Source organism: Xiphias gladius, chromosome 21 (genome assembly GCF_016859285.1).
Source record: "Xiphias gladius isolate SHS-SW01 ecotype Sanya breed wild chromosome 21, ASM1685928v1, whole genome shotgun sequence".
NCBI lineage: Eukaryota > Metazoa > Chordata > Actinopteri > Istiophoriformes > Xiphiidae > Xiphias > Xiphias gladius.
In genome coordinates, this window is record NC_053420.1 from 15950197 (window position 1) to 15962805 (window position 12609).

Here is a 12609-nt window from a genome sequence, read left to right on the forward strand (position 1 = left end):
AAGAGCCTTAGAGTTTGCAGGGCAAGAATGACTCATACAGTTCAAATGACACGTTCACAAAGGACACGTGTTGCTTTGGGTAAATCTCACGGGACAACGTTAGTGTGAGAAGCTTTGTCTGGGTTTTGGAACTGCATGTCTTGTAAACAGTGATCATGCCACTTAAAGTGAGGGTCTGTGTTGTACACAAGTAGGTCACTGATCCATTTATTGATCGCGACAGTTGTTGAACAAGTTTATATACGTTTTACCTTGGTAAAAATACATTTGAGAAGTAAGGGGTAAGTAAGGACTCTGGTTACCAACTTTTCTGCTATTAACATTTTTACACAAAGAAAAACGGAGGTGAGTCGTCAAATTTAAGATGCTCCTGTGCACAAATAAAGGCAGTTCATGGCACGAAGAAGACAAACAGGCTTGGAGTGGCTTCTCTGGATCGCGTTGTGTTTGAAGCTTGGTACAGCATCAAGAATGTTTATCTGTTTACACGCTGTTACGATCACAACTGTTTTACGAAAAACACTGATAGTGTCATAAGGCAGTCGAATGGATAGTGATAGATTTTGGTGGAGAACTTCACTGGATTCCACCTTGCTGTTAAGATCGTTGTTACAGGCTGTAACTTCATATAACAGACATTAAAAATGATATAAGTTTTCTCATCTACCTCTCAGTAAGTCAGCAAATTAGCATATTTCCCAAAATGTTGAACTAGTCCTATAAGGTCAGCAGAGAGAAACTTCCTCCCTTCAGCAGATGAATGTAAAAACAGCCTTTTAGTGTCAAACTCTGCACGTACATTGAAGAGAAGTAACATTAAACAGTGAGTGGAGGGCATGGCCACATTGAACTCCCAAACAATGTGTTTGTTGATTAATTGTTTAAGTCTAATAATTATCAAATGTATTGATGATGAGAATAATTCTTTCAGGTTTCAGCCTTAAAGTACTTCTGCAATGGAATAATACGACCTCAGCTGAGGTTTTTTCTGTGTGTTAATTACTGGAAACACAGAAGAAAATACAACAAATAAGCTCCATATGAACTAAAACAGTGATGGATTTAAAACTAGATCCTGATACAGAGTCCTTCTACGAGACCAGGGCCACAAGATTTGAGGACAATGTTATTTCATATATATATTAAACCTCAGTTGTACAAATGTCCAATGAATGTGCCATAAATCGAATAAGGTAGAAGCAAGTGATATGTAGTCAACCTGGAGGGTCTGGGGCCCCTGGGCAGTTGCCCACTTTGCCTTCAGCCTAAGCCTTGGTGGAGGGAATGAAAACATTAAATAAATAAGTCATAGACGCATGCACGTAGCCTATTACTCCCTCATAAAAAAAAGGTTTTTTTTTTTTTTGTTTGTTTGTTTTGTTTTAACCTTAAAACCCCGGGTAGTGGTGCTCTTTCCTCCCGCTGCCTTGGGTTTTTTTTTTTTTTTTTTTTCGCCCCTCCTCACCGTCTGTCAGGCAGGCACACCTTTCCGCTCCGGTCCTCCAGCGTTTCTTCCCTTCTTGCCGCTCCTCTCAGCCTCGTTGTCTGGCTGTGAACTCTCACCCCAGCTGCCTGGGAAATGTCACACAGGCAGAGAGGCCCGTGCTGCAGTAGGGGGGCGTAATAGGAGGAAAAAAAAAATAACAACATTTACTGCTCGTCTCTCTCTCTCTCTCTCTCTCTGCATCTTTTATCCGCGTCTCTGTCGTGCAAGTGCCACATCTCGCTACCAGCAGCAGCAGCAGCAGCAGCAGCAGGAGCAGCCGCCGCCGAGAACTAATCGCAGACTCAATGCTTATTTCGCATCAGGGCTAATATAGAAAAAAAAAAAAAAAAAAAAAAAAAATCCGTGCCAGACATGTGAGTAGCAAACCATCGCTGTCGTTCCCCACTTACCCATTGACTGCTAATGTGCTCACGCTGTGGTGTCCTCACACCAGTGAGAACAAATGGTCATCGAACCGTGTCGTTGTGCATTTAGTGTGAGTGTGCTCTGCTTTCGTGGTAGCATGGCTGTGCCGGAGTCTCCGCACGTTGACGGGGCAGACGAAGACTCGCCGTCGGCGTGTTTTGGGGGCTCTGCGTCGGTTCGGCTGAGTGGGCAAAAACGTTGTGCTTTGTGCTGTGGGCAGCTCAGATGGAGGGAAAGCCCACTCGGTCGCTGGCTGTGTGACAAGTGTGTAATGTAGCTTAGCTCTTTAGCCTGCTCGCATTGACTCAAGGTAGCCGTGTGTGTGTGTGCGGGTGTGTGGTGTGTGTGTGTGTGCGCGCGTGTGTTGGTGTGGAGTCCAGCCTGGCATCTCCAGTCAGATGTGGAGGCCCAGGTTAGAGCACACACGATGCGGTGGGTTTTGCTCTGAAGTGTGTTTGCAGCCTGTGTGAGGGTGTCAAGGAGCACAGACTGAGCAGAAATCACAGCATGACGACCACAGGTGCAGATGTGAGCTCAGAAAACAGGAGACGTTGTCTGTTCAGTGTCCAGTGTTACGTTTTAGTCCGGAGCTCAGATCAGATTTGTACATTTGTCTTGTGTATCTGATGAAATAATCCAGTGTGTCTGGTGTATGTTGACTTCTTGTTTGTGATTTTCAGGAAGAACTTTTCAGGGAAGAGTACATTATTCTTGTAGTAATTTTTTGGTATCGGGGCTTTCGCCTTGTTTCTTTGAATCCGTACGTGAGAAAATAATCTCAACTCAGAGGTTCATTGACTTGCTTTTTCAAAGCTTTTAATTAGGATTCGCCGATTCAACTTTCTCCTCAACTCTGGGTCTCCAAATTCATATTCCGGTTACCGTCTGCTGATTATTTTATCAGTTAATCGTTCTGTGTATATTGTGTGTCTATATAAGGTCAGAGAAATGCCCATTTCAGTTCCTCCAAGTCCAAGGTTACATCCCAAGACATCCTTGTTTTGTCCGACCATATCGAAGTATTCAGTCTACGATCGTGTTTGACAAAGGAAAGCAAAGCAGATTCTCACACCAGAGAATGTTTGCTTGAAAAATTACTTGATGAATGATTTGTCAACTATCACAATAGTTGCAGATTAATTTTCTGTGGACTGACCAATCGATTTAATCAACTATTCATTGCAGCTCTAATCGGGACTCTTTTTCTTTAAGGCAACGTGGGCTTTAACGTGGTGCTAAAAATTGAGTTAAGATTAAAAGTTAAGATAAAAGGGAAAAAAACCAAGGGCACCGTGATAGACGTTGCCTGTGAAGTCCATCTTTTTTCTTTTTGGACATTTTTGTCTTTATTTTAACAGTGGCTAGTGGAGAGGTGACAGGAAATGAGGGGAAAGAGAAGGCGTCTTGAATCCCACAATGGCCTGAATCCACCTTTATTTCTGCTAAAATTAACAAAATGTATTCTTGATATTTGGCTGCAGTTGATGTTGATGTATTGACAGAAAAGTTCTCTTTTTCTAAAACCTAAATGTGGTTCATGGTTTCAGGGGGGAGAACGTCACGCTTCTCTCGAAGATGTCAGTCCAACAAACTAAGTGGCTTGTGATGCCGATGCCCAGTAGAAGATCCTGGGATTGAGACGTGAATCCCTTTACACTGATGGCCTGGACTGAGTAAGACATTGAGGTGTTAATGTTCCCTGAAGTAGATGTTCGTTGTTGAAGTTGCTGATGCTGTTGAGGGCAGTGGGTGATGATGTCCGCTTCATCTGTGACAGGTTTCAGCTGGCCTGCTGAAGCTATGGGGAGCTGTTGGAGCTGTCTGTACAGAGACCCCATCCGAGACAACCATCTCACCAAATTTAAGGTTAATAGTCCTAAATATTTCTTAAGCTCTGTTTTGCATTGTGACAGCACCACTTGTACTCTTTGTTTCCATGTGTCATTAGGCTGTAATAAACTAAACTGTTTACAGTGTTTTCGAGAAATCCGCACTTTTGATTCCTTCACTTCATGTTATATTTTTTTTCCTCTGTGCCCTAGGTTACCAATGTGGACGATGAGGGCAACGAGCTGGGCTCTGGCATCATGGAGCTCACGCAGACTGAGCTCATTCTTCACACACGCAAGAGAGACGCCATCCGGTGGCCTTATCTCTGCCTGCGGCGCTACGGCTACGACTCCAACCTGTTCTCTTTTGAGAGTGGTCGCCGCTGTCAGACTGGCCAGGGTACGTCAAAATTTTCTCTGTTTCTCCAGATCACTTACACAGCTGTAGATTCATGATGGTTGTGTTTTGTTTTTTTTGTTTGTTTTTTTAATGTTATCATCTACTCTTTATGTTAAAGTTTGAATGGAGTGGCTTACTAGGCCTTTTTTACAGGAGACAGGTGTAAATGATCAAATGAATAATGGCTGAATGGCTGCTTTAAAAAAAGAAAAAAAAAAAAAAAAGAGGCTGGGGGGGCATATGAATGAAAATGAGCATTATGCGCAACAGCTGCTTGTTTTTTGCCGTGTAGCGTGTCACAGTGAAAGACAACTTGTTCGTAGTCCCGGTCGCCTCACAACATCCCAACAGAAAGATTAGCGTGTCAGCATTTATTTGCCTTCTCTTTTTTGACAACTTCTGGGATGTGTTTTGTGACTTTGACCCATAGCAGCACAGAACTCTGCAGCATTATACCAGTTTAACCACACATGTGGGTCTAACATCTAACATCTGCACACATACGGTATGTGGGCTATGCACCCACACACTCACCCTCTTCTTACTGACTGGGACAAAAGAAAGGAAGCCCTTCTTTGCTGCAGAGTGACAACGCGTGGTTCAAGGTTCACTTTCATTCATAAAACTATGATTAAACATATTTGGTCTCGGTGTCAGGTGTAGTAGAGTCAGTCTACGCATTGCACAAGCTGTGAAAGCTGTGACTGGTCGTGGCTAAACGTGTGTCACCACCTAATCTTTTGGGGGGGTGAAGGAACAAAATTAAACTTTGTAAACCTAAAGCAAAATTGTCAATTTACCAATTCACTGTGTGTAAATCATTTATATAACCATGTATCCTTCAACCATAGAGTTCTTTGTGTTTTTATTGTGTTATTGGTGACCAGTTGAACCCTAACAATGTTGTTTCTTTGCTCATTTGATTAGGAATCTTTGCATTCAAGTGTTCCCGGGCAGAGGAGATCTTCAATTTGCTTCAGGAGCTGATGCAATGTAACAGCATCAATGTGGTGGAAGAGTCGATGATGATGAGTCGCAGTGGTCACACACCGGAGATGGACATGTCTCGCACACCACAGACTCCCACCAGTGAGTCACACAACCACACAAACATGAGCAGAGTCCTGCTAATTATACACTTGATTTGAGATTAAGCGTAGAACTTGCTTGCAGCGATACGGCAGTAAATTTAGCAGAATATGTAAGCTATTAATAGACACAGGTCAGACTGAGTCAGAGATACAAAGGTATCCAAATAACACCAGGTGAAGCTGAGCCTCAGCGCATCAGCCTGCAGCTACAGACATCCCCTTCATACAGTTGGTTAGGGTTGGGTGAGAAGTTACCGTTGTCATGACTGTACTGCGACAAAATAATCATATTGACAAATTGTTGCTCTTAGTCCTCGTGTCTAAATGAATTCTATTTGAATCTTACTAAAATCTGACAGAGTGCAAGGTCTTAAATTCTTGTTAAAATCAGTAAATTCCGGATTTTGGTCTTATATTTATTTATAAGAACAATGTATCAGATGACGATGTAAAACAATGCGACAGTGTGAAAGGGGTCACTCAAAGTGATGAACCTACAGAGGATTATCCCCTGAATCCCCAGCTCCCATCAGCTTTATGAAAAGTTTGAGCTCATTGTTTTGATTTTACATCTTCAGTGTTCTGGCTCACTCTGAAAGCGTCAGTTTCTGCCACAGCAGGCAGAAGTTTCCAGCTAAAAAGCTCTTAAAACCCTCTGCACACTACCTGCCCAGCACTAAACAGCAGACATAGTTAGCAATGAGCGGGTGAACATAGTGGAGCACGTAGCAGCTAAAGAAAGAATGAATGATAATGTTGCTCCGTAACTGCTGGGTGTGTAAATAAGCAACTGTCTGCTAACGAGTTCCCCATATCATCTTGAAATGTGACAGTATGTCAAACTTGTGCTAACAAATTGTTTCTGCTGCCCCCACGTGGCCAAACAAATCAGCTATTGCAGGTTTTAACCACTAAGTATATGAGTGACGCCTCCACTGTGGCAGTGACGTCTCATCTCATGCAGCAATTTGAAATATATATATAATAACTATTACTTTCCATGGAGCAGTTTAATGGCGTAGGGGTGAGGACGTTCTGACAGCTTTGTGATTAAAGTTGCATTATACATATTGTTTTAGTTAAACCAGCTTTTGAATCTTTCAAGCAAAAAAAATGTAAAGAAAATGGATATCACCGATGTAAGTAAATAGCTCTGTATTTCCCTGTGTATAGCAGGTCCGTGTCAGAGCTACGCTTGACAGCTGGCTCATGTCAATGTTGGCGGGCAGCGCTGTTTTTCACTAGATCTGCTGTAGCTCTGGATCACTGTTGCTACCTTGGACAATGGTTGTGGTTGTAGTACTGGTCTTAAAAGAGTTGCCTTGTTGTGGGGTCATATTCTTGGTCACATCAGTCTGAATAGTTTACCGGTTGAGAGACGAAAAAATCCAAACAGAAACTTGGGCTAAGACTTTTTTGAATACATTTTTCAAGTAGTTTTTTTTTTTTTTTCTGAATACAAAGTGCTCTACTGCAGCGAGAAGAGAATAACAGAATAATTTTGTGGCATAGTATAAAATTCATTTTTTTTTTTTTTTTGTAATGATTTATATTCTCTTTGAAATGATTTGTCTCAAAGGCCATTGACAAAGAAACCCTGATGTGATTCGCCCCTAATTTTTCTCTGAGAAACGTTTTGTTTTCTAAGTGGTGGCCCGGTTGAAGTAAAGTGGATGAACACTTGGGTTAGGGTTTTTTTAACATTACATCAGTTAAAACAAAATAAGGGATTTTTGTTTCGTCAGAAATCATGATCATGATCATTATTGCTGGTATTTTATTTACAGTCCAAAGGCTAGTGAACACTTAAACTTAGAATGTATGGACTATGTTAATGACTGAATGAATGATGCCTGTTACCTGGCATATATGACCACCCTGATGATGGCAAGATGGCTGAAAACATCAGGGAAATAAAACATGGTATATTGTTTAGTATTTTGACAGACACAGGTACTGAATCTTTTGAGCCAAGTCAGGTTTTGGATTCAGTTATAAACTAAAAACATTGGAATTATACTTCCTAAAATTACAATAAATCAAGATCAAAACTGAAAACAAAACTAAAACTACCAACAAACTAAATAAAATGACTGGAAGACAAAGTATATTGACAGTAACTTCTTACAGCACTTTTTAAAACATGAACTTTCCAGAGAGATCAGTGGCTGATACTACTCACAACACTCTGGGTTTGGTACGTTTGCACATGTTGAGCTCCTGAATCAGTGCTCCACCTGATAACAAATCTCATCAATGCTGTGTTTGCAGCTCCAGCGTTCCCTGTCCAGGCTTTTCCCAATGGATACCCTGGTTATCCAATCAGAGGCGATTCCTCCCAACCCTCTCTCACTGACGATCATGGACATAGCCTCATGGGTTTGGAAGACCAGGTAAGACCTATCTATGCTCCTTTATAGCTCATGGTATCTGTGCTACATCCCAATCTGACCCTGTTGTTATTTTCCTTGACAGACCCACACCTATGTAAATACTGTTAGCATGGAGGGGGATCTCTCTATGCGTCACTGTGTGCACTCCCTACCTGAGGTGCGGCCCAGCACTTTCCCTGAAACAACGCGGGGAGCCATGCCTGTCGGGGTCCAAGGAAACGCGCAGTCCAACCTGCGGTGCTGTCCCCTCGAGGAGCATAAAGATCCTCAGGTGTTCTTACAGCCGTCCTCGCAGGAGGTCAAATTCATGCTGGGCCCCACTCCAGCACAACGCCATATGTTAGAGAGAGAGAGGGAGAGAGAGAGGGAGAGGCATGGGATCAATCCTCACAACCTTCAGCCAGTAGAGGGTGCAACAGGCTCAGAGACGGAAGGAGACGAGCCCTCTATGCACCTGTGCAACTCTCACTCCTATCACCATTTCCATCACCACGCGCACCGCCACCCGGGTCATGAGCACTCAGTCGGCTGCCAGAGCAGTGAGCTCACCTACGAGAACATCAACGGCCTGAGGAGCGGCCGGAAGCAGCGTCTGAGTCCCAGCAGCGTGTCACAGTCTGTGGGTTCGAGCAGCAGCAGCAGCACTGGGGACAGTCACTCCCACTCCCTCCTGCATCCACACGCTCACGGCCCATCGTCTCTGCCCCCGCAGGGCTACGCCTGTGAGAGGGGCATGGGCGGAGGTCACCGTCGGACAGCTCTGCTGAACTACGAGAACCTGCCCTCTCTGCCCCCAGTGTGGGAGTACAGTGCTCTGCAGCGGGATGACGAGCAGGAAGAGGAAGATGATGAGCAGGATGAGGAGGAATATGAAGAAGAAGAGGAAGACTTTGACGAGTATGAGTTCTCAGAAGGCCCTGGGACACCCAACGGGTACCACCAGGATGGTCGGGGCATCCACAGAGATGCCCTGCAGAACTATGTCAACACAGAGCAGGTTCAGCCACCCCGGCTCCGACATGCCTGCCCCCCGCATCCACGGCCATGTCAGCCAGAGAGAGGGGGGCGAATATTTAGCTTTGATTTCCGCAGACGATCGAGGTCAGGGGTCGGAGGCTGTGAGCACGGCCACATGCCTCCATCGCGGCAGCTGAATTACATCCAGGTGGACCTAGAGGGAGAACCTCCCTGCCAAGCCCTCAGCAGCGGGGGTGCCCAGACCCAGCCACAGCACCAGCGCCCACCACCCAAAAAATGTGGCCCACAGGCACCCCGCCGCAGTGAATGCTACGCAGTCATTGACCTAAAGAAGACAGCTGCCATGTCCAACCTGCAGAAAGCTCTGCCCAGGGATGATGGGACTTCGAGAAAGACTCGCCACAACAGCACAGACCTGCCTCTGTAAACGGTGTTCAAACTGAAGAGGAGCGATGAAGACAGATGAAGGCTTATCCTCATCTTAGCACACTGGACCCTTCACTGTCATCCATCCATTCAACTGTCGGGCTGACTAACACAATACAGGTACCTAATTAGAAACTTACTGAAAACTATCTGTGCATATAAGAGGAAATAAGAAATCTCTGAGGAGAATTTGCCATTTTATTCTGTTATTTATTAGATACGTGTGGTGTGAAGCTCTCTCGAGAAATCGGCAGTTTTTACTGCAAATACTGTTCGCTGGATATATGGATATTTATATATAAGCATAAAATCATACATATATGATTTAATGCTTAGCCGTGACTTAGAGCAGTGACCTCTGTTTTCAGTGGAAGCATCCATTGCCATACTGTGTTAGCAAATTTTAATTCTTAAACCCGTCTCCATTCACAACTATTATTGTTCCTATCATTTGGTTACGTTACCTCAGTGTGTTTATTTTTACTTAAACACTATGAGAATCAGAAATGTGACCCTCATCACAGAAGGCTCAGAGTAGTTGTTGGCATGCACGAAGGTTAATGGATCCTCCAAGATACTGGCCAATATTCATACGTCATCACAAGCACCCGAGTCTATTGTTGTGGCTGGTAGAAAAGACCAGTCTTTGTTACTATATGCCTATCGAGCATTTTGCACACAATCCTATGGAATTGTATTTTATCATATTTTAGGAATAGTTTCGTCCAAATCAAGTTGAAAAATGGGATAAAATGAACAGAACAGAAGGTGACATTTGGAGAATTAGACTTCAACAGAATGACAATAAAAGTAGCACACGCGGATTGAACGAGCTCTGGCTCCCTCCTGTCCACATGCAGCAAATGAAAAAGTAGCATATCATCTCCGGTCACACCTCCTGCGTATCACTCCAGACCTGCAGGAGGTCCGCAGCGGTTTACGCTGCTCACGTTGCACTTTTGACCCTGGGCCACTGAAACGCTCTTTGTCACTACTCCCCTCTCCACTGGAGCCGCAGGTTCGACCGTGTTCTTTTACCAACAGCAGGGGGCCAAATACTTGATGGACATTCTTAGTCAGCATTCTAGGTAGGGTTTATTTCAATGTTTTGATGGAGACACCGATAACCTCAGATGGTGGCATTATGCTGTAACCTCACATAAAATGTGCAGAATATATAAAATTTGTCAGTTATCGGGTGTGAGTGGTCTGTTGAAAGGGTAATCAAGTATGTTGCAAAGTCATCAAGTGAAGATTTCTGTGAGGCTATTTATCAACCGTCTTAGTAAGATATTTATTTATTTATTTCATTATTTATTTGTTCATTATTTTTTCTTTTTTTTTTTTTTATTATTATTGTAATAATTTTGTTTTCCATGTGATGACCAGCGTTTTGTACTCCAGTTGGTAATATGGAGACCAAAGTTTCACCTCAAATTATCACTGGACACTGGTGTATTACTGTTATAACTGTGCGTAATTATATTTTAAAAAAGAGAGAGACTGTATTTATATTTTAAGTGCCAAAACCTAATTGCAAACTTTATGATGAATAAAATCAAACGTGCCATTAGGATTTATAGGACAGAAAGGCATAGGGTGATAGTGGTCAGGATACAAACTTTAAAAAAAAATACCTGAATCCAACTTTTTAATGATAATAGAAATTAAAATAATAAAAACTGCACATTCCACCTCATCCACATCGACAGCCATTTTCAGAGCGAGATATAAGAACGGTAATCTTGTAGTCTGATAATCACAGTTAGGGTGGTTTTATGCTGCTATGTGTACATACTAACAGTAGCCCATGTAAGCTACAGGTACTTGTCAAAAATGAAAACTTTCGCGATGTCAGGTCTTTTACCATATTGTTAATAGAAGTAGCATTGTTGTGTTCTTCTGAGATTTTTTCTGAGCAGTAGAAATGTAATGTACCATTGCAGAGAATGTTTCATTTGGCCAAAATTAAATCTCACTGACGTTGTTTTCCTGACAAACCGGCTGTCTGGTAGGAGAGGTAACAGAAGCACAGGCTCATTGATGCCGTCATCTTTTTGTTGAGTGCTCATATCAAGTTGATATTTTCAGCCGATGGGTGAAGGCCAAAATGTTCTAGATTTATACACGTGTATAGGCCTTCAAATGCAGATGTATTGTGAGAATAGAGCGTTCGAGAGATGAATATGAGACACAAATACAAATTCTCAACTTCTGATAAGGAGGCTTCTGTGAAACATGAGTTAAAGTAAGGATCAACTGAAATGCAAAGCAAAGATACTGACAGACCTTTAAATTCACTTGTGCACAAAAAAAACAAAAAAGCCTCAAGTTTGTGATTAGTGCTCACATCACCATTTTCCAACCGAGCCCTGCCCCACAAAACATGAGAGACAGAAATCTCTCATGACCTAAACTGTTCTAACTTTAGTAGGTCAATCATTCAATCATTCACCATAACGGTCAGCAAATAATGAATAATGCCCAGTATAATTTCCCTTAACCCAAGGTGGAATTGTGAAATTGCTTTTTGTCCGAGGAACAGCCCTAAACCCAAAGATATTTAATATACGATGATAAAAACCAGTAACAAACGTCCCATTTTCATATCTGCGAAGACAGAAACAGTAAATGTTTTGCATTTTTTTTCCTGATAATTTCAGTTGATTATCAGATTACTACCAAGATTAATAATCTTTTAATCAGCTAATCAATGAATCTTTTCAGCATTAGATGGATTCCAAACTAAAATAGTCTACTACCAATTTGTTTCAGATATATGATAAATAGTGTTTTGCATTTCGCGACTGTATTTCACTGGCTTGTATGACTGAAACTCATGATTATTTTCATAATGGATGAATCGGTCATTTATAATTTTTGAATTGATTAAAATGCTTAGTCGAAATTTCCCGCAGCCCGTGGTGCCACCTTCAGATTGCTTGTTTTGTCTGTCAAATATAGCAAAATCGAAAAATCCCAAATTTTTGGCATTTTTCCTTGACAAATGACTCAAATGATTAATCAGTTGTCAAAACTGTAAGGTGACATCATCAAAATGCTTGTTTTTTCCAACCAAAAGTCCAAAACCCCAAAATATTGAATTTACAATGATGTATTAGTAATCACAAATGAACAAATGTTTAGCAGTTTTCCTTGATAATTGACTTATCACGTAATCTAATAATTTCAGTGCTACTGATTTGATAGTAATAGTAATGTGAAAAAGGGAGAAGCAGTTTTTGTCTAGTTTCTGATGAATTCCCAACACAGAAGCCTTAAATATCCCGAAATCAAAAGTTGATAGTTTGTATTTTTTGTTTGATATGAGATTTTAAAAAAAAATGTCTCTTCTATAACAAAAAGCCGAATCTGAGCTTGTCCCAATACTGACATTTTTGACTGTATTTGCAAAGATATTGTCATGATACATTTGAGGGATGTTTACATTTTTGCAATAATGGGTGAATTATTGTTTTGTCAATTGAAATCAGACCAATGTGTGAAGTGTGAAATTTAAATAAGTAGTCTATAGAGCTGTGGGCTTAATGTATTTAATCGCCTGTTCTCCTGTGAATCA

General features: G+C 41.9%; 1 protein-coding gene across 1 annotated transcript; it reads left to right on the forward strand.

Annotated features, from left to right (window-relative positions):
- Nucleotides 1-3475: 3475 nt before the first annotated feature.
- Nucleotides 3476-9486, forward strand: frs3 (fibroblast growth factor receptor substrate 3). The gene is made up of 6 exons (XM_040115808.1): nt 3476-3585; nt 3690-3778; nt 3955-4141; nt 5069-5230; nt 7504-7625; nt 7708-9486. Exons 2-6 carry the CDS (start codon nt 3713-3715, stop codon nt 9028-9030), a joined length of 1860 nt encoding a protein of 619 aa, XP_039971742.1. The 5' UTR covers nt 3476-3585; nt 3690-3712; the 3' UTR covers nt 9031-9486.
- Nucleotides 9487-12609: the final 3123 nt, after the last annotated feature.

Excerpts from the sequence above, each read along its gene's own strand:
- frs3 (XM_040115808.1), top strand. The coding sequence starts at position 3,713 with ATGGGGAGCTGTTGGAGCTGTCTGTACAGAGACCCCATCCGAGACAAC. Across the intron at positions 4,142-5,068 it reads CCGCTGTCAGACTGGCCAGG|GAATCTTTGCATTCAAGTGT; the intron begins GTACGTCAAAAT and ends TCATTTGATTAG. Across the intron at positions 7,626-7,707 it reads TCATGGGTTTGGAAGACCAG|ACCCACACCTATGTAAATAC; the intron begins GTAAGACCTATC and ends TTTCCTTGACAG.